The 27,436-nt window shown below is 46.6% G+C and overlaps 6 protein-coding genes across 12 annotated transcripts in view; 3 read left to right on the plus strand and 3 right to left on the minus strand.

The window, feature by feature from the left end:
* The first annotated feature begins 8 nt into the window (after nt 1-8).
* LOC108046831 (dual specificity protein phosphatase 19) lies at nt 9-717 on the plus strand. The gene has a single exon (XM_017126749.2). It carries the CDS (start codon nt 9-11, stop codon nt 624-626), a length of 618 nt encoding a protein of 205 aa, XP_016982238.1. The 3' UTR covers nt 627-717.
* On the minus strand, nt 500-4,712 carry LOC108046744 (ras association domain-containing protein 10). 4 transcript variants are annotated; one of them, XM_017126618.2, is made up of 7 exons: nt 4,599-4,712; nt 4,233-4,540; nt 2,182-2,584; nt 1,829-2,115; nt 1,575-1,768; nt 854-1,513; nt 500-612 (listed from the first exon to the last, which is right to left on the minus strand). In XM_017126618.2, the coding sequence occupies exons 3-6, from the start codon at nt 2,581-2,583 to the stop codon at nt 864-866; spliced, it is 1,533 nt and encodes a 510-aa protein (XP_016982107.2). In that variant the 5' UTR covers nt 2,584; nt 4,233-4,540; nt 4,599-4,712; the 3' UTR covers nt 500-612; nt 854-863. The 4 variants fall into 4 exon arrangements, with proteins under 4 accessions (XP_016982107.2, XP_016982131.2, XP_016982115.2 ...); XM_017126642.2 differs by lacking the exons at nt 4,233-4,540; nt 4,599-4,712 and adding an exon at nt 3,371-3,454; XM_017126626.2 differs by lacking the exons at nt 4,233-4,540; nt 4,599-4,712 and adding an exon at nt 3,030-3,047.
* Nucleotides 4,713-4,816: 104 nt separating this feature from the next.
* On the plus strand, nt 4,817-6,896 carry LOC108046771 (arrestin domain-containing protein 4). The gene is made up of 4 exons (XM_017126652.2): nt 4,817-4,932; nt 5,546-6,042; nt 6,097-6,279; nt 6,339-6,896. Exons 2-4 carry the CDS (start codon nt 5,587-5,589, stop codon nt 6,726-6,728), a joined length of 1,029 nt encoding a protein of 342 aa, XP_016982141.1. The 5' UTR covers nt 4,817-4,932; nt 5,546-5,586; the 3' UTR covers nt 6,729-6,896.
* LOC108046817 lies at nt 6,857-9,963 on the minus strand. Of its 2 annotated transcripts, XM_017126730.2 has the most exons (3): nt 9,194-9,963; nt 8,965-9,140; nt 6,857-6,966 (listed from the first exon to the last, which is right to left on the minus strand). In XM_017126730.2, exons 1-2 carry the CDS (start codon nt 9,871-9,873, stop codon nt 9,002-9,004), a joined length of 819 nt encoding a protein of 272 aa, XP_016982219.1. In that variant the 5' UTR covers nt 9,874-9,963; the 3' UTR covers nt 6,857-6,966; nt 8,965-9,001. The 2 variants fall into 2 exon arrangements, with proteins under 2 accessions (XP_016982219.1, XP_016982227.1); XM_017126738.2 differs by lacking the exon at nt 6,857-6,966 and having other exon boundaries at nt 8,669-9,140; nt 9,194-9,962.
* Nucleotides 7,349-8,730, plus strand: LOC108046782 (formylglycine-generating enzyme). The gene has a single exon (XM_017126663.1). It carries the CDS (start codon nt 7,396-7,398, stop codon nt 8,407-8,409), a length of 1,014 nt encoding a protein of 337 aa, XP_016982152.1. The 5' UTR covers nt 7,349-7,395; the 3' UTR covers nt 8,410-8,730.
* Nucleotides 9,964-11,015: 1,052 nt separating the features above from the next.
* LOC108046840 (breast cancer anti-estrogen resistance protein 1) overlaps nt 11,016-27,436 on the minus strand; it is a 30,933-nt gene continuing 14,512 nt past the window's right edge. For 2 of the 3 annotated variants that reach the window (XM_017126761.2, XM_017126769.2), the window contains exons 2-4: nt 20,310-20,453; nt 17,312-17,587; nt 11,016-13,505 (exon numbers count right to left, since the gene is read on the minus strand). In XM_017126761.2, coding sequence (XP_016982250.1) covers nt 11,676-13,505; nt 17,312-17,587; nt 20,310-20,453 — 2,250 coding nt within the window. In that variant the 3' untranslated portion in view covers nt 11,016-11,675. Of the gene's footprint in view, nt 13,506-13,697; nt 13,831-17,311; nt 17,588-20,309; nt 20,454-27,436 lie in introns of those variants that run through there. The other variant, XM_017126776.2, reaches the window with a different exon arrangement.

Below are 27,436 nucleotides of genomic sequence, written 5' to 3' on the forward strand. Positions count from 1 at the left end.
GCTTCGACATGATACTGCTGTATGAGCTCCAAAAGCGGCTGGCCAACCTGAGACCCACCACCACAGTCGTGACCACTGCCACCGGGGCCCGCTACATTGAGCGCAGGAGATCCTCCGGTAGAGAGGAGTGCACAGCCTCGTCTCCGCAGCAGCTGGAGGCCCGCCAATACGGATTTGTCGTGGACACTAAGCCTGACGCTTTGCCCGCCTGTATATTGAGCGAGTTCCTTTACCTAGGCTCCCAGGATGCAGTGACTCCAGAAAACGTTCTGAAGTACAAGCTGACGCACATTCTAAGCGTCGGCATACAGACGCCGTTTGTGGAGTGGCCTGCGCCAGTAAAATGTAAGTACTTGCCTTGCCAGGACCTGCCGGAAACGGACCTGATGCACTTCGTCCTGCCCGTCTCCCTTGAGTTCATCGATGAGGCACGGCGGTCGCAGGGCTGCGTTCTTGTCCACTGCAACGCGGGAGTATCGAGATCCGCATCCGTGGTTATCGGCTATCTGATGCAGCGAAGGGACATGTGCTACGAGGATGCGTACAATCTGGTCAAGTCGTGGAGGCCATGCATACAGCCCAATGCGGGCTTCATGCAGCAGTTGAAAAGTTCTGGTAAAACATAAGTAGAGTTAAGCAATAAGCGGCGTAGTTTGGTGTCCAGCTTTTTTTGTAGCTTACATATTTGTTGAACAATACACACTTTTAACCACGAAACAAACGAGTGTTAAACTTAAACAATGAATCAAATTTCTATTTGGTTAGTTGAAAAAAATTTGGTACGGATGTTCTAAATACGTTAACGAGATACTTGAATGAAATGAACAGCTGGTCCTCCCATCTGTACTCTCACCTTGCTGAATTTAAACAAGGGTGCCGAGGTGCTGAATGGCAGTTTTCGAAACGATCGCGAATTCTGTTTTATGACCAAATTCTTCTCCACGGACGCTAGTTGAGGTAGGAGGATTTCCTAATCCACTCACTATGAACATTTGCTTCAAGTTTCTTTGCGTCAGTTCTCGTCGGGCCGGGCGGCAGTTGCGTTGGTCCCAGAAATTCCCAGGTACTGGCGGGCCAGAGTCAGATACATCACCTGGTTGTTGCGTGGAAGACTGGATCAGATCTCCTTCCGCAGGATTTTTCCTTTCCACGGCGGCAGCTACTGCTATATCGCTTCCAGAAACCGTTGCTTCGAATTCGTGACCCAAACACTCAAGCACTCCCAACTTGGCTTTTAGCTGCTCATTGGCCGTGAAAAGTTTCCGTTCCACTCTATGGATATCCTCCACCTGAGCCGCCAACTCAGTATCGAGTCTGTCAATTTGCAGCAGCACCTCGCTCTTTGTCTGGTACGCCCGCTTCACCTGGTGTCTGCGCACCTTAGCGTGGAGGCTGAGCAGGTACTCCTCCTCCCGCTCCAGTTGTTTGTTAACCGTGTGGATCTTCTCCAGCCAATACAGTCGGGACTTGTCCTTGATGGTTTCACTATCGTTTGACGTTCTACAGTCCTTATCTGCGAAGGAAGTCTGTTGTGAAAGCTCGCTACCACCATGTTACTCTAATTTGATCCATACCTGGCCTAATTTCGTCATTACCATCCTCGTTAATCCTCGCTATCACCTCTTTGAATTCTTCAGGGTCTGGGCAATTTTCTTGGGGTTCATCCAAGTCCTTCAGGTACGTCTCTAGCAAATAGTTTTTACCTAGCTCTCGTTCCCTCACTCGGTGCTTTTCCTCCTCGATTTTGAGAATTTGTCGATCTTTTTCGCTGTAAAAGATTGTCAATGACACTCAGGAATGCTCAGAAAAGAAGACCCACATAACTTACTGCAACATGGACATTTGCTGGAGTATGGTCTCGTCCTGGGCCAGGATAATGGTCAGCAGACTCTCGTTCGGAGTCATGTGGTAGTTCCTTTGCTGCAGTTTTCGACCCCTTTTTGGCTGCTTGGAATTGGTGTTGGTGTGGCTCGTGTTTTTGACGGAGGTCCTGCCCCTTCGCCTGAAGCGCATGCTCCGCGAACTGTCCACTGGACTGCCCATCCCGCTGTCCGCGTCCGTTGTCGGGGTGTGCTTGCGGGTTGAAGTGGCCAAATGGCGAAGCTGGAGCTGGCACTGTGCGAAAGAAGAGGTGATAAAAGAGGTGAAAAGTGTTTAGCTTGGGGCGAGCGGTTTGCTTACTTCCTCCTTCGGCAAAGCGTGACGGCTGGTGATAACATCAATGAGCCTGGCATTGCTGTCCAAATACTCCTCGTACTGGCGCTGCTTCCGCACAATGGCAAACTCCTGCTGCGTGTGGGCGGGGTGTTTGCTGGGCTCTTGCCTCAGACGACTTGCGAGTCCGTCTTCTTTGCGAAACACCTGTTGCTGGACTGTTTGATAGCTAATTAATGCACAGATTAGATCTGCGCAGGTGGTGCTGGCGTCCACGCCGGATATCCAGTGCTCCTCGCCGTCGATCCAAATCGACAGGTTATCCGACAGAGAGGAAAGCGAGTCTACGTCTTCGTCTCCAGGCGCTGCCAAGCCCTGGCGCTCGAAGCAACTAACCGCTGGCTCACTGGTCATTGTGTCTGCTGGCATTCTGTGGAAACAGCACATAAAAGGGGTTAGCTAACGCCGTCCACTTGAATACAGAGGTATGTAAATCCAGGTATGGTATAAGACGCGACGCATACAAAACATTCGGTGTTATTTATGCAGCTAAACCGTTGGTAAGCGGAGTAGACAATTCGCTAACAGTTCTTCTCCAGAATCTGGGCTTGTGCTGACCGCTCTCTTCGGCTCTGCCCGTTAACAACATGTTACAATCGGCAATTAGCCAATTATGCAAATCTGTGGCAACATGACATGTGTTTACGGCATCGATATGATCGCGGACAAACTAGAACAGACTCCTCGCCATGTAAACACTAAGGATGACTCATGGGGACTGAGTTACGAGGCCTGCTACAGATTCAACTTTCTCGCGTTACACCTGCCCGACTAAAGATAATGCCAACTATCTTGTCTTTTGCACCTTGTCTTACCAGCGCGCTCGGCCTCATCTCTACAACTGAGGCACTACGCGGCCAAGTCTGGCTTAAAACCAACTCCATTCGGTTAAGAGAGAGCAAACGGGAGCGAAAGAAGCCAAGAGAGGCGAAAACAGTGGCCAAAGCGCACGGCTTGTCAGGCAAGAGGCCAGCTCTCAACACCAACGATACCTTGGAGAAAAACCTTTTGTGTTTTCTCTTCGAGCTTTACGGTACCGTGGGTAAGTTTTTGGCAGGGACCGGCCACTCCCCTCCGCGGTTGATGCTACGTCGAGATACTCTTTGCCGCCAGGCCTTGCTTTCGCTACTATTATGAAAGACGGAGGGTGACTTACTATAATTACTCTAGAGCCGGGCCTTTAACGAAGCAATAAACGAAACCGAGATTTGGAGATCGGTCCGGTTGTGCACGGAGCAGCTACGAAACCAAACTGACTCTGACTCCAGCATTCTTAATTGGTGGCCACCCGAAACTCCGAGCCCAACTCGTCGATTATCATTTCGGACCAAGCAAGTATAGACGTCTCCACGCGGAGTAAACTAATTGTTAGATACTCTGCGGCCCAGACCGCAAACGGGAAATCTTTCGATCCTCGTTTCCATCTGTCTTCGCGGTGAACGCTTGGGTCATTATAAGTCAACAATTCTCAGCAATTAAGCCGTGAAAACATAGAAAAGGAAAACTCGAGCCATTACCACTAAGTGTCACTAATGTAGTTGGGAGAAATTCGAAAAGAAACGTGGTAAATCAAGCAGAGAAATTATTTGTGTGGTCTGATAATAAGCACAGTCTTTAGCGCGAATCGTTATGTTTACTCCAACTCTACCTAAATATCTGGTTAGTTTTTTCGTTAAAGATTGGCAATGTCTGGATTCACACTACCTCAACATCTTTTTTTATAGATCACGTCTACCGGTTCAAATGGTCGATTTAAGATACCGAGGTATTCAATCAGGGTATAGCCTGGACACTGGCTGCCAAGCCATTCACCGATTCGGTTTTCGCAGTCAGTGCGGTTTCTGTTTTCTTTTGATAGTTTGCTTGGCTTTTGGCCTTTCATTTTCATGAGTTACAGTTCTTCGGTTTGGATACCTAAAGACAACACTAAACCGGTATGAATTGCATGCATAATGCATAAATGTGTGCCACTTAATGCATTTATGTCTGCACACGTTTGGGGGTCTGTGAATACATACCTGTGGAGTACAGACTGGGTGCCTGGTTTACGGATCTATAAGTCAGGCATTTCTAGGTGTGACCGAGTCCCATACACCTTCTTGGATTTGGAGTGGCGACACTGCGAGCGTTTCCAAATTTCTGTATGGAACTGCTCGTGTAATTAATTAGCCAAATTAATGGGTGACGCGCCGAAATGGTGAGACAGTCCATGTGTGGCGATTTTGAAAAGGGAGAAATGTTTTAAGGGTTCCCCGTATCAGGTTGCCATTGTTTTGGTTTTGCTTTTTAGTTTTGGGTTAGCCCGGTCCGGTTGAGTCCCATGCAGCTGGAAAAAGTGGTCGCATTAAGTGTATCTTGTGAGGCCGCTTAAAAGGCGAACTTACCTATGCAGTACTAAAGCATAATAAAAACAAGAGCTGCGAAGCTACTGATTGGATATTACGACATCCAGCCTCGGCTCCAGCTGTATCTCTCTCCAGCGGGTCGCTCGCAAAAACGCGCTCAAAACAAGTTGTTCAGACGCCTTCTCTTCTCTACAGCAAACTGATGCATGACGATGACGACGATCAGTTGCTAAACAAACGTCAGCGAGCTCGGTTCAGATCGAGCCAAGTTTACTCTCGCTCACAGCTAAATCGCCAGATCGGGTCGTTTTGGATCGGTTGGGACTGGATTGGTGTTCAAATCTGGCCAAAAAACACCTTTGTCTGTGTACAGGTATTCGACAAGCGATTACTCTTTCAAGTGCGCCCACAATGATCTAGAGAAAACAATCAATCTGTAATTGAGAAACCCAAAAACATACGTGAATGTGGTCCAGGCAATGACGATGGACTGGTGGGAATCCGCTTTCCACGAGGAAATTACGTCAACTTCCTCTTCGTTTTCGGTTTCCCAATCCGCAATCCGCAACATTGTCAGCCAATGCACCGAACTGGCTCGCCGCTTATGGCAGTTGCAGCTTACGGGTTTGACCAAGATGTACATACTTGACTCTGCCCAGAGTTGGGGGCGTGACACGGCCAGATGCTCCACGCGCTGACCTTGGAGATGTTCGGGGCTTCGTACTGCATGGCCGTGCACGCAGCCATCTCTGGGGCCACGCCAAACTGGTTTTGCTTCCTTTGCCCGCCTAGATGCTACCCACATAAATAAGCTAACTGCCGCCGATTGTATGTGAGGGCAGTCCGAGGTATACGGCCGCGGACTTAGCCAAGTATGACGGATAGGTTGTCATTACCCGAACCAAACCAAACCGAGCTGACGCATGCGCGACGGTGCCAAATAATTGCAAACGTGAAAATGACAACTTTCGTTGGCTCTTTCCCAGGCACACGCAGCCGATGATAGCTGCAGCCAGACGGAGCCAAGATGCCGCGCAAGCTGCTTAAATTTCTGATCATCTTCGACAACACCTCCCTGCTGTACTTCCCGGGCCAGTTCCTCTCCGGGAGAGTTCTCATCGAGCTGCAGGACGAAACTCCGGCCCTAGGACTCCATTTCCATGTTGTCGGCGAGGGCGTGGTGCGCAACGGGCGGCGGCAGGAAAGGACGTATGACAAGGAGAACTACATCGACTTCCGCATGCGGCTCTTGGGGGACGTGGACCAGGGAGGTCCGGCCATTCTCTCGCCGGGAATACACAGCTTTCCTTTCAAGCTCGGCCTACCACTTGGCCTGCCCTCCACCTTCCTGGGCCGCTACGGCTGGATCCAGTTCTACTGCAAGGCGGCACTGCGCGAGAACAACGGCATCATCCACAAGAACCACCAGGTCTTCATCGTGATGAACCCCATCGACCTGAACCTCGAGAAGCCCATTTTGGCCGTAAGTAGTTGTTCAAACTGTCCTTGGTAAAAGTCTCACTCTTCGAATTCGCAGCAACCTTTCACCTGCGAAGTGGAGCACAAGCTGGGGGTCGCCTGCGTGGGCGGAGGTCAGATCAAATGCAGGGTGTCCCTGGACCGCGGTGGCTATGTGCCCGGCGAGAATATTCTGGTCACCGCCTTCATCTCCAACTACAGCAATGTGACCATCAAGCGGACCAAGGCGTCGCTCACCGAGGTAGGTTCCCAAGAGTGTTTGCCATTGATCCACCTTTAAGTTGATCTTGTTTCCTTTAGACCATTGAGTATTTGGCGCGCGGCAAGGTGGTGCAGACGGAGAAACGGGAGCTGGCCGTCCTGGTGCGCGGAAAAATCCGACCGGGGGGCAAGGATGAGTGGCACAACGAGCTCTATGTGCCGCCCCTGCCGCCGACCAACCTGCACGGCTGCCACCTGATTAAAATTTCATACGACGTGTTCTTCGTCATTGAGCCCAAGTCCATGGAGAAGGAAGTCAAGCTGCAGCTGCCCATTGTGCTGGCTACGTACCCTTTCCGTCACTCCGGGGATGCGGCGAGCGCCAACACCTGGCCGGAGTCGGTGCTCAAGCCGGACACCCACACCCACTATCCGTCCACGCTGCCCATATTCCGTCCCTGGCTGCACGAGAAGCCCAGCGAGGCATAGCCTCTGGGGTCAAAAGTGCAACATAGTTTTGTTAACAACGTTCTGCGCCATACACTAATTTAATATTATTTAACTTGTACGTACCGTTTCTAATATGTTTACCCTGCCAACTGGGCCATACTCGTTTCTGGTTGTTTCTTCAAGATTAAACAAAGTCCATTAATCGTTTTCGGCAGTTTCTTAATGATTAAACATGGTCCATAAGTAGCTGCTCCCTTTCGCATTATTTGGCAGTTTACTGAAAATAATTTAAACAAAAGTTAAATATATGAAATCAACTGATTGCAATATAGAAAAACCTGAATTCAGAATTCGTCTACAACGAAAGTAATAGACCACATATGGAATGTTAAGCTCGTTATAAATATAATTTTAGCTAATATATATCCGTTAACAACATTAATTCTTGAAAAATTTGAGCTAAAGCCGTTCCCTTTTTCATAAACAAATAATTACTATAATTTTTGTTAAATAAGGAAACCAAAAATCTTAAAAACTCAAAAATCGTTTTCAAAATTTAATATTTATATAGGCGGCATCAACCTAATAGTTATAACTAATTTGTATATAGCCGAAATTTGTCTAGCATTGAGAGGAATACCCTGCATATGTGGGCAGTGGGGTTTTTTCCCCAAGAAGGAAAGGGGCACACCGAACAGATAGCAAAATGAAAACAATTCCATTGTTTATCTGGATAATTCTGTGCCATGACGCATCCAGCGACTGTGGCTGCCAGAATCCTGACCGGAAGACGACATCCGATAAGCCAGCGCTGCCAGAGCAAGTGTGCCACCAGCGGGAGCATGGCGCCCACAGCCACTATCGGGATTATTATGGCGAACTGGAGACGGAACCAGAAGTCGTGGATATGTCGCTCATTCCCGGAGGCACCGTCTTTGTGGGCACCGACAATCCACACTTCCCGGCAGACCGCGAGGCTCCGGAGCGACAGGTGAAGCTGGAAGACTTCTTCCTGGACAAGTACGAAGTGTCTAACGACGCCTTCGCGGAATTTGTGCTGGCCACCAACTACACAACGGAAGCGGAACGCTTTGGCGACAGTTTCCTGTTCAAGACCCTGCTAAGTACCTCGGAGCAGAGGGACTTCGAGGACTTCCGTGTGGCGAGCGCCGTCTGGTGGTACAAGGTGCCCGGGGTGAGCTGGCGCCACCCCAATGGCGTGGACAGCAGCCTGGACAACCTGGGACGACACCCGGTGGTGCACGTCTCCTGGCGCGACGCCGTGGAATACTGTTCTTGGGCTGGCAAGCGTTTGCCCAGCGAGGCAGAGTGGGAGGTGGCGTGTCGCGGCGGCAAGGAGCGAAAACTGTTCCCCTGGGGCAACAAGCTGATGCCAAGGGACGAGCACTGGCTGAACATCTGGCAGGGCGACTTTCCCGACGGCAACCTGGCCGACGATGGCTTCGAGTACACGTGCCCCGTGGATGGCTTCCGGCAGAACGTCTACGACCTGCGCAACATGGTGGGCAACGTCTGGGAGTGGACGGCGGATTTGTGGGACGCGAACGACGTAAGCGAAAACCCGAATCGGGTAAAGAAGGGTGGCTCCTACTTGTGCCACAAGTCCTACTGCTACCGATACAGGTGCGCGGCTCGCTCCCAGAACACCGAGGATAGCTCTGCCGGCAACCTGGGCTTTCGGTGCGCCAAGAACGCATGAGTTATAATGTTGGATTATCATATATATATTTTGTACATGCAAAATATTTCTATTGTAACATTTTTAAAGCATATAAAAGAAAAATATAGTATATTAAGTCTATAAAAGAAAAATAGAAGAGGTCCGAAAGACTTATCAGCCCAAAACCGGAAAAGTTAAGATCCGAAAATATATACATATGGGTTATATCCGCCCCAAATTGGTTAAGATAGGTTATTAATAAGGCACTTGGTAATGTTGAATTCGTACAAGAAAAATGTTTCGGGTCTACATTTTTTTTTGTATATAAAAGAAATAAAGAATAACTAAAATTAAAAAAAAGAAACATCAGAAATTCTTATTAGGCAAAATTCGGACAATCTAAGAACCTTAGTCCGATTGTTGCCTAATATATATGGATTATAAGCGGGCCGCTTACTTGATAAATTCGGTTCATTATAAAGATAAAGTAATCGGTAATGTTTGATATCGGTAACTCCAAAAACTAAGCGGTCACACACATGGGCCGTCGGTACAAAAATTATAACACATTGGGCCAGGGTTTAACAATAATACCTTTTTTTGCGGAGCACTGGTATTTCCTTCCTTCAAACTAAAAAGTGCTGCTCAAACGCTCCCGGATCTTCTGCTTCCGCAGGCGGCGGGAACGCTGCCTCATTTTGGCGAGGTGCGACTCGTTTGGTCTTGGGGGCGGTTCCGGCATAAAAGGCAGGGGAATTGACTGACGCCGCCTAAAAAGAAATCGGTCATCATATATATATTGAATTTCTTGCTTTCAACGTACGATGCGGAGCAGGTTACGCACTGTCCGGTAGTCGGATTGCTGTGGTTCTCCCACTGCGAGTCCCTGACTAGATAGTCGCACCATCCCTTCGTGTGGGTGTATATGAAGAACTTGGGCTTCTTTAACGAAGGGTCTTGGCCGCATTTTTGGGCGTGCTTGATCCAGCCGGTACGTGTGGTGCGCAGTTTGCGGCAACGCGGGCAGTACGGCCACAAGCGGATGTCCTGAACGGTCACCCACCGCGCATCACGATTCCTCAAAGGCTTTCTATCGACATGCTCCTCTTCGAATTCCACATCCCTTTGCGTAAGATCCTCCACATCGATCACATCCTCGGGTTCATCATCTTGATGAGGCTGCTCCACAAGAGTCCTGGGACTCATTATCACCAAGTCGTGCCCATCGGACTCCTGGAGATCAGGCGGCGGGGTGTGGGTCGCCTCTGCACCAGTGGGCGGAAACGGTGGCCACTGCTCCGAGAAGATAAAGGTGTGGCGTTTTCCTACGACGCAATTTTCGTGCTTCATGTGTAATTCAATGTTTCCGGGGGCTCCGCACTGAATGCACTTCATCGGCGGCGGCTTGTTGCAGCAAAAGCAATGGAACTCATATGCAGCTCCTCCGAGGCAGTAGGGAAGGCTGTTTGGAGAAGCCCCGCACTTGCAGCACGCAGTATTCATGGCAAACTCAAATATTTATACCCGTTCACTCGTAGAATCAATGAATGCGGTCTGATTCACGCTTTGTTGTGAGGACGAGTTGGATTAATACCGATAGCTATCGATACAAAATAATTGGCGCCGATATTTGATGTCTGTGATAACGTCCGCACGGCAGCTAAAGCTCAGTTGTTGTTAAACTGTTTTACAACTCGTGCTTCAGTTGTCCGTAAACTGTTTTACAACTCGCGCTTTTAACACATATAATTTATCATAAACAAAAATAAAACAATTTTGTTTCTTTATAATGAAATAACTGAAATTAAATATTTAAGCTTTGTAATTTTTGTAAAAACAAAAAGTTGTATCCATTACTACGTGTAGAAGGAATCTCAATCATTTAAATTATTAATTATTAAAAATAATTCATAAAAAACATAAGTCCGTCTTGTATTTAACAGGTTTGGATAGACGCTAGACTGAAATGAAAAGCGTTACCCACTTTTCGACAGGAGCTCCTTTGCGGCGCCTTTATCTAGCGAGTTGGGGCTCGTTTTTCCTGGGAGGTGGAATTTACATGAAGTGTAGGGAAGCCGACTGAAAAAAAGGTGTGCAATCAGCGTAAAGTGAGCGTTAATCGTTGGTCAAACTCTAAGTACTATGCGGATTGCTGTATCACACAAAGCCTTCGTGTGGACATAGATGATGAATTTGGGCTTTAAATATTTGGAGTCCTGGGACTGAAGATCACCACTGGCTGGATACGGAGGCCACGGCTGAGAGAAAACGAAGGCGTGCGGTGCACCTTTGAGGCATTTTCGGTGCTTCTTTTTAAGATCAGTTAGATTGTAGAGGTCGCCCCAACAAAAGGAATGGTACTCGTTGGCAGAAGCACCAACGCAATAAGGAACACTATTTGGAGCCGCTCTGCACGGGCAGCACACAAAATCGATTGCAATCAATCTCAAACAAGCCGCGAACAAGAATGTACTAGTACACTGAGAGCAAGGACTTGTTTGAGGGAGGAGAGCTTAGTGTGCTATCGATAACTATCGATGTACGTCAGATAATTGAAGCGTCGGCGGCATTTTTAAAAGTGCCACGACCAGTAGCTTAAGCTTAAAACACATAGATCTATAATTAATATGTAAACGAAGAATATATTAGGTTTATTGTAATTTTATTCCACGTTGCGCTCGGGCTGGTCTCGTGGTGCCTATAATGTTCATATTGGTACATACTTTTACTTAGTAGTTTATAATTTATGTGTGTATTTTCGTATATTGCTGACTATTGTTGCCGGGTCGCAATGCTAAATGTTGAGTGTAAATCTTTCAGATTCTGACTATGCAAGTACTATATATGCGTGCCTAACTCTACGCAGACGGTTATGTGGTAATACTAATCCTATGGTATACAAAACTACGCTCAAATGCTTTACTGATACAACATTGCATGTTCGCATGGCGGGGAGTGTGGGAATATGCTAATTTACAATAGTCTGGGGCTAGAATGAGCATGCTATTTACAGAATCGAACTTAGGCTACGCGACAGACTCTGACAGAATGGCATGGGTCTGGCGGGGATCGGGCGATCTTGGCTGCGGTGCTGTGCATTTTCAGATGTTTTGCTCAAAAATATCACAATGCAAAATATAAGCGCTGCTAGCTGGGGATATGCCAATTTCAGATATTCAGTATGTCGTACATCTGCCAAAGCGTGGACGAAGCTGGAAGACTTGGCTGCACGCCTCTCAGCTAATACTGGGCCTGGGTTAGATCGAGTGGGGCTAGTGCCTTTCCGGATCGGTAAGGAAATCTCTTCAGGCGCCCACTCCGGCCGCCGCCGACAGGTGGACCGCCTGCAGCATGACCGCCTTGAGTTCCCGGGCCAGGCTGCTGATGTGGACCACCGAGTTGACCATCTCCTGGACCGCACTGCCGCTGGGGAAGTGCGCCGCCGCCTTCTTCGACTTGGAGACGCATGTCTTTAGGGCGTCCGAGAGACCATTGGTGCAGCGCAGTATCTTCTCGCGCAGCGCCTCCTTCGAGATATTGCGGTGGACGTTGTCGCCGATGGTCACCAGGTTGTGAGCGCTCACCACTACGAACTTGCCGTAGGCGATGAAGAACTTGGGCGGCTGGTTCTTCTCCACCGTCTCCAGGAAGGAATCGATGGCCTGCATTAGGTTGCCCATGTGCGTGGAGATCTGCTGGGCGTAGTAGCGCACCAGCTTCTTGTCCTTGTCGGTCATGTCTGGAGACTTGCAGGGCGTAGTGAGAACCGTGGGAGCCGTGGGCGTAGTGGGAACCGATCCGGAACCGCCACCCATTGCCGTGCTCTCGGCTGTGCGGATAACAGTGTCAAACTGCGACTTCAGGCCGACGGGAATGGCGTCACGGAGCGCCTGGTTCTTTCTGGCGGCCGCGTCCTTTGACTCGAAGGCCACGTAGTCGTAGTCCTCTAGCCACTCTGCGCTGCCGCGACTGCCCTCGACAGGTCCGGTCACAGGTGCTCCATTGTGGTCCGCCACCAGCTGGCGCTTAAAGAGCAGCGAGGCGTTGCCCTGGATGAAACTGGTGGTGGAGCGCACGTCCTCGGTGAGGGTCTGGGCACAGGCCATCAGTTGGTCCAATGCGTCCGGCGGGCGGCAGCCGTGCTTGTCGTCCCTCCGGGCCAGTTGTTCCACAGACCAGCCGCCCTGGGCGTCGAGGGATTCGGAGGAGTCGTGAATCAGCTTGTTGGCGTCCCGCAGAGCCCGCACTAAGGGGCGCAGCTTGAGGGCCAGGTTGCGGTCCTCGGATCGCGTGGCGTTGCCCAGGGTTCCCTCCCCGAACTCGGCCAGGTCGTGGAGGGCGGTCCGCAGGCGTAGGGCTGCCAGCTTTAGCTCCATGATGGCTGGCTCCAATTGGGCGCGGGTACGCCAGTTCGGCACCACAAAGCTCAGTAGCCGGCTGATGGCGGTAGTCGTCTGCAGCTGCAGCTTGGCCAGCGTTTCCAACGCTGAGCTCAGCTCCAATGGCAGTTCTTTGGGAGCGGGGACTATTGCGGGAGTGGGGTCCATGCGCTGCTCCTGCTCCTGCAGAGGTGGCAGCGGGAAGTCGTACGCCAGCCCGCTCTGCTGGCGGCGCACAGGCAGCGGGTTGCGGCGTGGGATGTCGTAGTCCGGCATGTTGGCCAGCGAGGAGCGGTTAGAGCTGGAGAAGCTCAGCGACAGGCTGTCACTGGTCAGCAGCGAGGAGGCGGAGCTGCTTGGCGTCATCTGGGTCATCTGCTGCTGGAGCATGCTGCCGCCGGAGATCAGGGGTCGTGGCACATCGTAAGATTCCTCCTCGATGGAGGCTGCAACGCTCTTGAGTGACTCGAAGCGAGCGCCCAGGCTGGAACTTGAAGTGGGTGTTCTCTGTGGACCGCTCCTGTCGTAGTTCAGCGGCACGGGTGTTGCGGGTTTGGGGATATCGTAGGTCTCGAACTCACTGCCGTTTCCGTTCTGGTGTAGACCGGACATCATGGCTAGGTTCTGGTAGATGCTTTGGTTGCTGTAGATCTGCTGTTGTGGCGTGCTTCCAGTTGCTCCCGTCCCAAGTCCAGTCGCTGATCCTGGCGAGCAGTTATAGATGTAGACATCACCGTGTCTCTGCGGCGTGATTACCTGCGGGAGAAGCGGAGAGTTAAAATTGAACATCACGAAGTTTGGGCGGTTTAGTAACCCCACCCCCAATGCCTGCACCCAACTGGTTTATCGATTTTCCTGCCCTCCAAGTCTGGCACCTTTATTGTAAAAAAAACCTATGGAACTCTAGCTCAAGGAATCAACCTGGGCGTGGCTCCGACTGTCGCTCACCTGCTCTGGGCTAATCCTTCTTATCACATCTTGCAAAAATGCATTGGTTTCGAAAATGGGGTGTAAAATGGAATATTCCGGCTTGGAAAACTTCGTCGTCGAAAGGCAAAAACTAGACTGCGAATGCAGCCCAACGAGAGCTGAGAAAGGTTGGGGAAAAGTAGGGAAAATCGTTGGCAAGTTTTATCACGTCTGCGCAATTGTCGCCTGGGAAATACGGGGAAAGTTCAAGGCGGTTCAGTGTCAAGGTAAAGGACCGTAAGTCTCTGAATGGCCAAAAACAAAAACATGAAATAATCTCTACTCAAAATTAGTTTTAGTTGTTTTTGCACCATATCGATTTGTTATAATAAAACGGATAATAAACATTACTCGTAAATAAAACTGTACTGAAACAGTTAGGGGTAAGGATACGAGTTGACTGCCGTTTTTTGCTACCCCCGTGAGCAATATTTTATATAATGCGATTCCAGGCCATATGTTGGCTAGACCGATAAAATATTACTTCGACGGCATATGCCAAATTTCTCAATTTTTCGTGTGCCACGCACCGCAGAAGAGCCACGCCCCTCCAAATGAATCGATTCCTAATTAGGTAAACCGTTACGCCAGAACCGTTTGATGGCGAAGAACCTCTACCTGAAGTGAACTCTAGCGGTTGCAGGACTTCACCCCAAATATCCTATGTCCCTTTACCCGGTTCGGTTTGCCTTTGCTTTAGCCCCTGAAGTGCCAATTGACGCGTAACACGAGTCAACAAAATGCTCCGTAGCATGGCGAAATAAAGGCAAGCAGCTGCAACTGCAGATGTGGATGATGACGATGAGGACCAGAGATCGACAAGGAGAGTTTCTGGACCCGCCATTATGTAATCAGGCAATCGCGGTGGCTGAGACGAGTCGGCAAGTCACATTTGAAGTGCCCTTAGAAATCTCGAGAGCAACTAGACCACCTGAAAGTAAGCCAGATCCTAGAACTGCAATCGGTTGTGCAATCCTTAAATGGAATAAGGCACAGCAGGGGTTATCCATTGTCTTTATGGGCTTGGTTTCCGGCAACCCACATGCTGGGACTCTTTTTCCTGGCCATTTCGCGTGACTTTTCCCGCTGCAGACTTACATTTTGTTTTGTTTGACTGACCTAAATGAACAGCTTTTCCAAGGCATATATCAGTGATTGGAATTTTTATGGCATATTTGGAGCACTTCATGGGTTGGGATAGTCAACAGAGACACACCATTAAAGTTAGGCCGCCAGACAGTCTGCTTTCCTTCTCTCGTTCAGTTTGCTTAACAATAATTGCCTTTTGATGGCTTACAGTTTGAATTGTAAAAGTATTACACGACAAAGAGCCATGTTTTGTGTTCTCCTTTAAATTCCAAACCCGAAAACAGTAGCAAACCCAAGATAATCATCTTCAGAGTTTCGCAGCGCGTTTCTTGCATTTCAATGTCCCTTCAACACATTCTGAACTGATGATCGCACACCTGCACCCGTCGAATCCGATGAGGGTAAATGAAAGAAAGAACCATGTTTGACCCACGTAGTTCTTGGATTCTTGAGCTGATCAAAATTTCAGCATATTCTCACGTACGAATCGAAAAAAAAAATCAACATTTGTATAAAAATTGTTAATTTGAAGGGATCTGCAAGGGAAAACTCCAGTCCCAACTTAGGGGAGCAAAGAAATGTGGCTAAGTCATATGATGACCTTGTGTGGAACCCAACCGGTGGATATGTTTTCACCGCTTTCGCAGCGAATCCGACATGCCGACCCAAAAGGAGGAATCCTACAGACTTTCCGACTTTGGTCACGCACAAATCTCCGCAGAATCCGAAATAAAAAAAGAGTTATTGTGCCTGGTTGCATTTATACCCATTTTTGGGCAATAAAATAAAAATGACATGTTTTGCTCAAACACAAAGTCTCTTTCTCGCTCGTTTTGGATCTGGCCATAAATCTTCATTGGCCATTGGCCGGGCCAGTTGCATTTGGCCACCTGACTTGGCTTGGTTTGGCTTTATGGTCGGTGCATGACGGAGCGGAGGTGGAAGGAGTGGACGAAGCGATGGAGCTGTCTGTATGTGGGCTCAAGGAACTCGAAATTGTCACACAATCTTAAGGCGGCTGCCGTCTAACGGTGGAGGCGAGTTTTCCTCGCCAGACGTAAACTATACCTATGTGGGATGCTCGAGGTAAGTGTATCTGGCCACCACTGCCCAACGATGGCGCAACTATAGCCGCGAGACATTTCCGTTCTCAATTAACTCAAGGAATGTCGCTGGGCCCAACCGCTGCGGTTGAGGTAATGGTTTGGTAATACCCATAAGTTAATCATTACATCGATTTTGGAATATATCTGGATTCCTGCCTAACCCCAACATGATAAACACCATTCCCATGCAGCCCACCGAATTGGGTCAACGGTGCTCCACTCCAAGTAGGGAGTCCCTTCACGCGGTGCAACCGGATGATGGGTCAAGTGCATGTTCGAATTCATGCCCCATATGGCTTTTGACGTCTTCGAGTGACAGCCTCGCGGGGTAAGATATTTCCGAGTCAATAAAATCGAACTCGAAAAAAGACAGCATTTAGTGCTGAGCTTTTATGGCCAAAGGTTTCTCCAACTCTTCCCAGCTCTCCCAACGCAATTTGCAGTGGGGCGGTCAAATTGCTGGCTCTCCTCCAGTCCGAATTTGAATTTATGGTTTCACTTGCCTCCAGTTAAGATTGATAGCTTCCGATAATGCGAGGAAATGTTTACGACTCTGTAATTTGGGTTTCATTTTATTTGATTTGCCTGCGAGTCAGTCAGTCAGTCAGCGAGTCGGCTGGGAAAGCGAAAGTCGCTGCACACCGAGCTCCATCCACCATCATCATGACCAGGCCCCCAGTCGCATCCATGGATGTGGGCGTCTGTCTGGTTTGCCAAAGGTCAGCAACTGTCGAGATGCTAATAATCACGTCGGTCAATTAATTTGAACTGTTTGAGGACCCAATTTCAGTCCGAAAATCTTAGTTTGATAAACAATTACTTCCTCTTTGAATCTTGGACCATCTACAATATTTTTTTGTTGATCTTGCAGCGCGCTCTTCCGATGCCAAATTGTTCGTTTCCTTCAATTTACAAATCAAATCGAATCAAAGTGAAAGAAATGCAAATAAAACGCATGTCCAGCTGACAAATTGGCAAATTACGAGCCATACGCAAAGGGGAAACCAGTTGGACAGCTGCAGACCCCAAGAGGCTATCCCCGTGAACCGAGGATCGGCTCTCGCAACTCTTATTAATTGCACAATTACGACACGCAGTTGACGTGGAAACGCAGGGGAGCGCTCGCACTCGCAATTCGCAATCGCATGGATGAGCGATGGACCCCTCAGAGCGCAATGATGGAGCGACGGAACGATCCGCAGGAGCCGAGAAATTACTTTCTTTCACTTTCCCGACAAATATTATAATTCAGTAGCCGCAAGAGGATGTAAAATTGGCCAAGAAACGAAATCAATTAAGAGGCACTTCCTCCCTAATCCCTGCTCCCCGTTGCAAATGCAGACGGAGCGGAAAATTGAGAAATTGACAAGTCACCCGGGACGAGGACGAGGAGCTTACCTTGTTCGGCGAGACGTGCCAAGATCTTCTCGTGCCGCGGGACGCCGACGATGACTCCGTTCCCGGGCCACTGATCACGCCGCCCGAGTTCGAGTTCGAGGACGAGGCCGCGCTGATGATGGATCCGTTCTCGTAGATCTCCGCCGAGCAGATGGAGCTGTTTAGCGTGGCGGTACTGGCCGCCAGCGACGGGATTGGGGAGCTGGCCGGCGACGGCGAGAAGCATCCCGAGTCGTACGAGTTCAAGACGCGCAACCGGTTGCCCGGGCAAAGACCCTGAAACATATATAGAGTTGCAAGAGATTTAGTTGGTAAGTCAATTTTAAAGGCATAATTAATCAGTGGCCTAGCAGCAAACAGTATATTTGGAGACAGACGTATGTAAACGTAAAACAAACGCTGGTTCTATTTCTAAAAAAAAATAAAGCAAACGAGTAAAACGGTTTCTTGCTAAATAACAGCTTAAATTTATACTATGAATGAATGGCTCATTGATCTTAATTGATTTTGATTGGCTTTTAATCAACTCAGAGTTATATGAATTATTAATGAAAACACATATATATTAATAAAAAACACATATCTCACAAAAGTGCAAAAAAAATGATGTTGTCTTACTTTAAATTGCAAGATACATTTCTTAAAGTTTTCGCTCGATTGACATGCTCATTGCAAGTTTTGACAGAGCTTCGTGAGATTTTCCAAAAATATATACCACTTCAAAGTGTACAAAAAATCTTGTCAACATGTGTTTCAGCTAAAAATGTATGCCGAAAGTTAATTTTGTTTTTTGCCTTTTGCCACCGTTATTTATGTTGTTGTTAATATTTATGCCACACGTTGTTGCTCTTGTCGGCACTCAATTGCCCGTTTTTGGGTTAATTGTGTTTCCATTAAAAAGCTGCGGCTACTTTTTAATTAGCGACAATTGCCCGACATAGACCGTCCGTACCGCCATGTCGTTTAGGTATCCATATCGCCTGGCACTTTTGATTTCCACTTTGATATATGTTTTGACACCATCATCATCTGCGGCCGCCCCACCAATGAGGTTTTTTTTATTTTTGTGGCGTCAATTGAGTTGTTAATTAAAAATTGCTGTCGAACGACGTGCGGAAATTTAAAAATTTTGCTCAAGTTTGAAAAGTTGTTTGGTCTCAGGCTTGGCTTTCTTGGGGGAGTTCGGGTGCAGAGTGTGGGGTTAATCACTCCCCCGAGGGGAGAGTTCAAGGCTGCCCGGGGCGAGGTATCACGCCAAGATAAATAGCGAACTCGAAATTGAGGCCAAAGTCTTGTATAGGTGCGATTGATAAATGAGATTTAGATTAGAAAGTTTTTGAGCACAAAGATTACAGAAATTTTCAAAATGAGTCATATTATATTATTGATAGAGTTTCCCAAGATCTAACCATTTCTCTGGTTTATTTCATAACAAGAAAGGAAAGCTAACTTGGGGCGGAGCCGAAGTTGATATACCCTTGCAGAATACTCTGTAAATTATATTCTCCAAAATTATTCATATGATGCATTTTTAATACTCATAAAAAATCCCAACTTCCTAACTTTAAAAACACCAAAGTTATGGCATTTCCAATCGTTCAGTTATATGGCAGCTATAGGATATAGTCGGCAGCTATAGGTAGGTCGGATTGATTGGCCAAAAATAAAAACCATAGAAAATTCCGACTTCCTAACTTTACAAACACCAAAGTTATGGCATTTCCGATCAATCAGTTATATGGCAGCTATAGGATATAGTCGGCCGATTCCGGCCGTTCCGACTTATATACTGCGTGCAAAGGAAAGTAGGGTGTGTGCAAAGTTTCAATTCGATAGTTTTAAAACTGAGAGACTAGTTTGCGTAGAAACAGACAGACGGACAGACAGACGGACAGACGGACAGACGGACATGGCTATATCAACTCAGGAGGTGATCCTGATCAAGAATATATATACTTTATAGGGTCGGAGATGTCTCCTTCACTGCGTAGCACACTTTTGACCAAAATTATAATACCCTCTGCAAGGGTATAAAAAGCTTCTCGCGGTAAATTAAATCCACATATTTTTTTAATTGTTTCCATTGTCCAATCATTTTCCAGGTACTAAAGACCTCATCATTATGTAAATACTGCTCACACGATCGACTACTCGCAATACAGTGAATAAGCTGAGATGATAAAGGGGTAAAGGGGTATCCCGGCTGGTTCAGAGTATCACTTCGTCTCCACGTGTTTCACCATCGATGCCGGAGCAAAACCCTTCGACCTCTTTGCCCATGCTCAACTCAACCCCCGACCAAAGGCCAGATAATGTTGTATGCACTTTGGTAATCGTCTGGTAATGCCCACGCCCCTCCCAGGCAAGGCATTAAGGCTATCATCTTGATGATGATTGTTATTACGGCTGCAGCCACAATTAAAGTGCCAAAAAATATGTAATGTATACGTCCAGACTCTTTGGAGGGAAATTCCCGCATCCAGCGCCATTAATTGGTCCACGTGCCGGCGATGATGACGGAGAAGCAAAACAAGCAATTACGGAAAATTAAATTAAAAATTTAAATTAGTTTTTCTGGCCTAGGAGAAACGATGAAATGGAAAAACTTATGCAAATGTTTCGATTGCTTAATTACGAATGCAGACAGAGCCCAGATGCAATCAGAGGGATAAATTAAGAACCAAAACAAGAAATTCAGACAAAGCAATGAGAAACAAAAAGCCAACAATATGGAAGGTTTGATGGGTCCGTTTACACAGAGAAAATATGATTTTATGGGGAAAACAGGATTCCTATAGATTCTTTAACCAGTGCAAGCTATGATATAAAGTTCGACGCTATATGAGTTATAAAAGAGTATTAATCATTATAATGTGATAACCATACTACTGAATACATTTTATACTTTATCCAACTAAGCCGCTCAGTGTAGGAATGTGTCTTAACTTGGGTTATTTTTTCCTTTTTGTCGATCCTTCATCACGAGACCCCAACTCACCTGTCGGTTGCGCAGGGTGCAGAGCCACCATCCCTGGATGCCCTCCGTATCCTGTTCGATGACGGTGAGGATGTCGCCCTTCTTGAAGGCTAGCTCGTCGGGAGTGTCTGCATAATTATCGTAAATGGCCTTGGCATAAAGTTTCTGCAAATAAATCAGAGTAAAACAAAATAATTAAAAAGTGGTATTCAGGCGGGCAGAATTTGTATGTTTTATGTGTGTTATGTGTTTGCGTGTTATCAAAAAAAGCGGTTTTATGTTTTTGCCTTCATTTTATTTCTGCCCTTTTTAGGCTTCTAAGAAGCCGCAAGGCAAACCATTTTAATGGAATTTCAAAGATGGTTTGGCGCTTGACCAGCCACTGACCCGTTTCGCAAACAAAACTTTGACTCTGGCTTCCATCATTCATAAGAACTGCGTCTGCTGATCTCTGTTTTCAGCCCGATCTTTATGTTTCTTATGGTAACAAATTTGCAAATCTTTTGCAGCTACCACATTTAAAAAGAATGCCAAAAAGTGCAGAGAACTAAAAAAAAAATAAAGAAACAATTCGGTTGGGTTTTTGTTTTAGCTTATGCCGCGCTCGCTTCATTAGTTTAGCTAAAATTTCAAGTCAACATGGGTAGGTTCTCTTTTATCCGATTTCAGGTTGCTTTTTTGTTAGGAAGCAGGCAGATCAACAGTCGCGGTTAGTTTTATAGAGCCAAGGCTACTCGAAACCAGACACTCGTCATCCTTGATCTACTTAAGAAAAATAGGAACTTCCCATCGCTTACATCCGGTCAGCTCACTTTCCTTCCCCTAAGCTTTTTGAATCTCTTGGTTCTTCATTTTAAGATAGCACTTCTTTCATTTGGCCTTTGTTTCTAATTCGCGAAACACGACCGTAGCCTTTTGGGTAAACTTTTCGCTCAATGAATGTTTCTTGCGGGTTGCTTTTAATTTCGCACCGCAGCGTATACAAATCCAAAACGTACGATTTAAACTCTGCAAAAAAGCAACGAAAACAAAGCAGCCGTTACTGCTCCTTCCCCCTCACCATTTTAACCCACAACACTACCCCAATCCATGCACATAAGAAAATATTCATATTTAAAAAAAAATGTTGGGTTTATCATTTTAAATAAAGAAAGAATTCCAACTTCGGCAACCCGAAATGGCTTAAGACTCTGGGACTAGCTTTCGTAGAAACGCAGACGGACGAATGGGCGGACGCACGGAAAGACGGACACGCCTAGATCGACTCGCCTGGTGATGAGAATCAAGAATATATATACTTTATATGGTCGGGAATTGGCGTTGCCAACTTTTGAATGAAATTGATGTCTACATATGTAGACAAAAGTTTACTGTAAGTGCGACCACTCAAACTGGCAACAAAACCTGGAAATTCTTTTATACTTGAAAAGCCAAAACAATCAGAATTGTTTCTGGTGTAGAAGGAGTGAAAGAGGGCGAGGGAGCCAGCGATTACAATATCGAGCGTTCAATCGCTGCTGAACTTTCAACCCGTTGCTGAGGTCTGATATGTCTGTATGTATGTACGGGCACTACTCATGTACACGTTGTTAGGTAGTTTCAAAACCCGTTTTACCAGGCGACGGCGGCTATTCTACTTTTCAATTTCGAAAGCGCAATGTAAACGTTCAAATGTCAAAAGGAAATGAGCGCACTTGAAGTTCAGTGCCGTCGGAATGACACTGGACCGCGATATGTTGCCCAAACAAAACAGAAACCAGCTCCAATGTTTGTTGGGTTGGGGCCTGGCAGCTCCACAGATCCATAGCTCCATACTGGGTTCCAGGGTTAGTCGCTGCTTTCTTCACTGCCATCTCGCCATCTCACTCGGCTTTTGACGCAGCGCTAATTGAAGAGGTAAATATTTAAAGTTGAGAATTGGAAGATTGAAGTTCCGCCTGCTGACAAATAAAAACCAATTCCTGTTGTGTGGCTTGTGGGCCACAAAAAATTAGGGGCCATTTTTACAGTTGTTTGTCTGTTTGCTCAGGCGACTTTAATTGGTTTGTTTAGGGCATTCTTCTGACCGATACCCGACAACGGAACTGAAAGAGTTACCACCTCCTAGACGTCCCCACATCCCCAGTCAATCTCTGTCGTAAATTCCCGAAAAAGGTTTACATGTTCGAGTGATTTTAATAAAAGTAATTAAAGCCCCTGGGCAACATTTCTGCCTTAGTTTCAGACCGCAGAAGTGAAAGAGTTGCCCGGCCATTTATTGTTTTTAATGTTCGCGTATGACGGACCATAGCCACAAGCCATATCTCGGGCTTAATTCCCTGCTTCAGAGAGTAAGCAACATTTTTGGCAAAACAAACTTAAGTTCGGTTATTTATGTATTCCAGGAGTAGATCCAATCCATGCCCGAGACCATTCAATTACTCAAACGCAAAGTCTCGCTTCGCCAACAGATTTTGCACATTTCGTTGTGGCTCATAAATAAACCAGGCGGCTGGGATTTAAAAAGCGAAGAAGCCGCCAGCAAACCGATTAATGAGCACTTAAAAATCCACAAAACTTCGCCCCCTTTACAAACAAGATGACAATTTGTTTTTATCCCATGTTCTGAAGAGACCATTAACCGCATTAGAGACATGTGACTCTGGAGTACTATTCAATATATGAACATACGTATGTATAAAGACGAAATAAGTTGCCAATCAATGGCGATGGCTTGGCAATATATTCAATAGAAATGCGAGCTCGTTTTCGGCGTTCAACTGATAACCCAGCCCCCAAAAGCTGATAAAGTGGCAATAGTCTAAAGTCAAGCGCTGGCTTGCGTGACAGATAATATTTTTGTCAATTTTAATTAACAGAATTTGATGAAATTGAAGTGGGTGTGGGAAACGGGGGGTCATTAAGCGCAACCCTGAATTTGTTCAAGGTGAAAGCTATATTGTGGATTTCTAAATCTTCCAATGGCAAAGAGGTTCATAAAAAACATTTGGATACCTACATACATCTTCTGACGTGTCCAGTTTTTATTTAGTTCATCTATTTAGATCCCCACATTTGCTTTCCTATTTTGCCTGACCAAGTATCTATTTTTTAGCCCCAATGCGTCACTTTCCAACGTTGAAGAACGAACTTCGGACTTTAACTAGGGCTATGACTGGCTAAAGGTTTTCTGAGAAACGGGGAGTTTCGGGCAGTGCGGAATATAAAATATTTTGGTTGGTCTGTAATAAAACGCCATATGTCGCGCTGAACTGGTTTTCATTTGCGAAAATAAACAAAATGTTTACTGCTCTCGCGGCGGCCTTTTCGACACATTTCGTCAACAAGTTGTGTGCAAAACATAAAAATTAAAAAAATAAAAGCAAAGCAAAGAAAAAAATCTGTATAAAATGCGGTGTGACAATAAAACTTCGTGCCGGACCAACTTGGCAGGGAAACATGTTCCGAATGGAGACTGGGTCGATCTTGGAGTGCCATTGACGGTGAGCTGGAATGACAAGTGCACCACGGAGAGTCGACTCTAGCCTCCCCGCCACACGTCACTCCGGGTCAGCGGTTCGCCTAAGATGGACCCAGTGAGCCGGGGAGCAAGTCAATGACAGAGCAATTGATCCCTTGGTGGCAGCCACGCCCATTAACAATAGATGCAAAAGTCAATTGTAGCTCGCATTCCAAGTGCAGTCCATTCAATTTGCATAGCTTCCCCAACTCGGGCCAATCGCTCTCAGACTTTAATGGCGTGTGTTATAAGGCAAGGGCTAATTCAATTCAGCAAATAAACGATATATAAAAGCACAGTGAAGTACACACTTGAGTTTTGTAATTCTTAAAAAGGGAATGCAAGTTTATCATAAAAAAACACATTAGCCACCAAATTGGATCGAAAAAACGTGGCCAATTCGCGTGAAATGAGTCACAAAGCAAGCGTCAAAGCAAACATGTGCCAATTCAATTAACTTAGGTAACTTCTGTACGAAAAATTAAAGCCGAAATAATAAAACGAAACGAAATAACAAAGGAAAATAACTGAAAACGAAATGCGAAAGATTGACTTTAAATATTAAAGAACAAATAAAGCGAAGTCTACACATAAGTATTGTCGACCTTCGCAGCCATTTCAAGTGAAATACGGCAAAAATACGTTGCAAAATTACTTCCCCCAGAAAAGGGAGAAAACCCAAGCAGTTTTAAATTCAATTGTGGCAAATGAATCAGACAAAAAACGAACTAAAATCAATATTCGAGCGTGTCCGTAACGTTTTACCATTGTAGTTTCTCGTATATTTGTTTGAATGGCTCTGAATGTGTTGATAATAAATACTGCAAAATAAAATCTAATAGTAAACAAAAAAATACAGACGACCAGAACTCATAAAATCTTTAAAAGCAAATAAATAAAAAGATCAATCATTTGATATAAGCAAAACAAGCAATACAAAAATTCACATAGCAACGCATAAATAGCAAAAGAAAATGTACCACGGCAAGCGAAATAACACATAAGGAATTTAACTTTTAAACAGAAGACACGAAAAATATATGCAGAAAATAAGAAATTACATACAATTTGTAAAACAGAGTAAAAGAAGCGCAAAGGCCAGTTCATTCATTCATTCAATTAACTTCGGGGCAGCCTCTCGAGTAATTTACAAGATTTATTTTACGAGTTCCCCCTTCTCACCAAACTTAAATCATTAAGCCCCATTGAGTGACATTGAGATTAGGTCGGAGGAATACCCCGGACGTGACTCATGCCCGTGGAATTACCTCCAATGGCTGACGGCCTTTGTTAAACTCTTCTTTTCTTCTAACCAGTTTGCTGAGGAGGATCCCCTCGTGAGCTTCGAGAGTCGGATTTGGGACTGAAAATGCAGCAGAGAAGGCACTTGGGCCTTTTATCGTTCGTTAGGCGACTTATGATGGATTACGGTCTGGGCCTATTTTAAGCCTTCCACTGCGGATGTGACCCACGCAAACTAACGATCGAAAGTGAGATGACAAGGCCCGAGATGTTTGACGGCTTCGCACATTGTGTAGCTTGGTAAGCAAACGAGGTGGAGAAACTCACTCCACAAGGGGTTTCCCACGAGCTGGGCCACAACTACTTACTGATAAGTGATTAGATGAGAGGGAAAAAACATCCCGACTAGCTGTTCTACATGAGTGTTTTCCAAATATACTTAAATGAAACCAATCAGATGCCTTGTAACTCACAGATAAGTGATTCCTAAAACCACAGTCGACAGTAATTGCTCATATTATCAACTGGTCTGCTAAAACTTCAGTACTCTTAGCCACCACACAACTCCAGTAGCCCATCTCCGTTTTGGTGTAAATGGGCCCATTAAGGCGCTTGATATAAGCGATCGTCAGCCACCACAGGCGGAGTGCTCGAATCGCTGCACCGCTGATGGCCTAGCCCACTTACGGGTTGCATGTAACTTTTATTGCCCCGTTACGACCAGTTTGCCGTCCTTATCTGGAGAGGAGGCCCAGACCCCTGCCCTGCTCTCCCCCTGCGACGTAATTTCCGGTGTTTGGGGGATCGGGGGAGATACTGGGCCGCATAGACCAAATTACCAGTCTCCGCTGAGGCCAATTCGCAATTGTTTCTTCCCAGTAAACACTGCCCAGATACTCATCCCAAGCTCAATGTCGCTGGGGCGGGTTCCTCGACTTGTGAAGGACTCCGTCCAGAGGGTAATTAGTCAAGTCTTCTCCTTGCGAGGGACCAGAACGTGACATGCCAAATTTGTAATTCATAAATGTCATCTGAACTTGCGCACGTAACAGACAGAAACACAGACAATGTGCAGAGGTCTTCTTTGAATCTTGTGGGTAAACAAAGGGCAGGGGTGCAAGTCCCAGCTCCTGGATTCGCCTCTTGTTTTCATGTCTTACATGGGAGTGACAGCTTACCTGTCCCCTTATCACGGCCCCTTATCTTGTCTTTGGACCCGGCACGTTCCTGCGAGAATCAAAGCCAGTCGGGTGTCGGGTGTCGGTTGACCTGCCAACTATTCTCCAAGTGCTTGCCCATTATCGGCACTTTCGAGTTCGTACTGCTGTTGGCCCATAATCCATTTGGCCGACATGTTTGCTTTGCAAAAATAATGGCCAAAGTTCGCTTGGTAGCACATGACTGTTAGATAATGAATGAGTAAATGCCTGCGTGAACCGAGCTGAACGCAACTCAACTCGAGTGTCGAATGCAAAAAGATAAAACAACTATAGCACACAAAAGCGAAAGTTTTTCTTCTTCGCTGGGTGTGTTTTCAAAGGCGATATGATATGCCGGAAAACTGTATTGTCATGAGTGGTAAGAAATTACGCGAGGTAAGTTTTTGTTAGCTTCGCCGCCTCATTCTGCATGCGATCCATCTACCTCCTCTTTGCTTAATGAACATTCCTTAAACCATTTTCAATCAGTCACCTCCACTTGCCTCCCTGGTCCTTCACCTTGCCACATTCATCAACTCACAACTGCCAATACCAGACAGCAACAACTGCAGCCATAACAACCTGTTGGACAAATTTGAATTCGAGAATGTTTGCACAACTTGAGCGCTGAAATAAATTAGCTTGCTTACGAGTGGAGCGTGAGTGTGTATGGCGGAGGGATGTGAATGCAAATGCACTCGCAGAACAGTCAACCCCCTCCTGACCACCTCATAACACTCAATATTCCGGTGCTGTTGTCGTTATTAGGCTTGAAATTAAATAAACAACAACGGCTAATTACAAGAGTCGTGTCTCGGACATGATCACGGGCTCCGTACTGCCCAGGAGTCGGAGGATACTCGTTCCTGGGCCCAACAGTCGCTGACATAAAGTATCACGTAATTGAAGGGATGCCGGGGGGCAGTGGACCAGCTGCATCCATCACAGACACGCTGCGAAAGAGGCACAGGTGAGATTAAAATAAATGTGCTCCAAATGCGCACAAATGCGAAAAGTAATTGACGCCCGGCCAGACTGGCTCTTGAGGTCTGGAGGAGGCCTCTAGTCCCCAAGCCGGTTCTGTTCTCAGCTTACATTTCAAAATTCAAACAGCGGAAAACATCCGAAAATGGGTTTCCTGTGTTCTTTGGCCAAGCGTCAGACGTCTGCGGAAGGGATGAGCACGTGACTATACGTTGGAACTAATA

Source organism: Drosophila rhopaloa, unplaced genomic scaffold (genome assembly GCF_018152115.1).
Source record: "Drosophila rhopaloa isolate 14029-0021.01 unplaced genomic scaffold, ASM1815211v1 contig_159, whole genome shotgun sequence".
Taxonomy (NCBI): domain Eukaryota; kingdom Metazoa; phylum Arthropoda; class Insecta; order Diptera; family Drosophilidae; genus Drosophila; species Drosophila rhopaloa.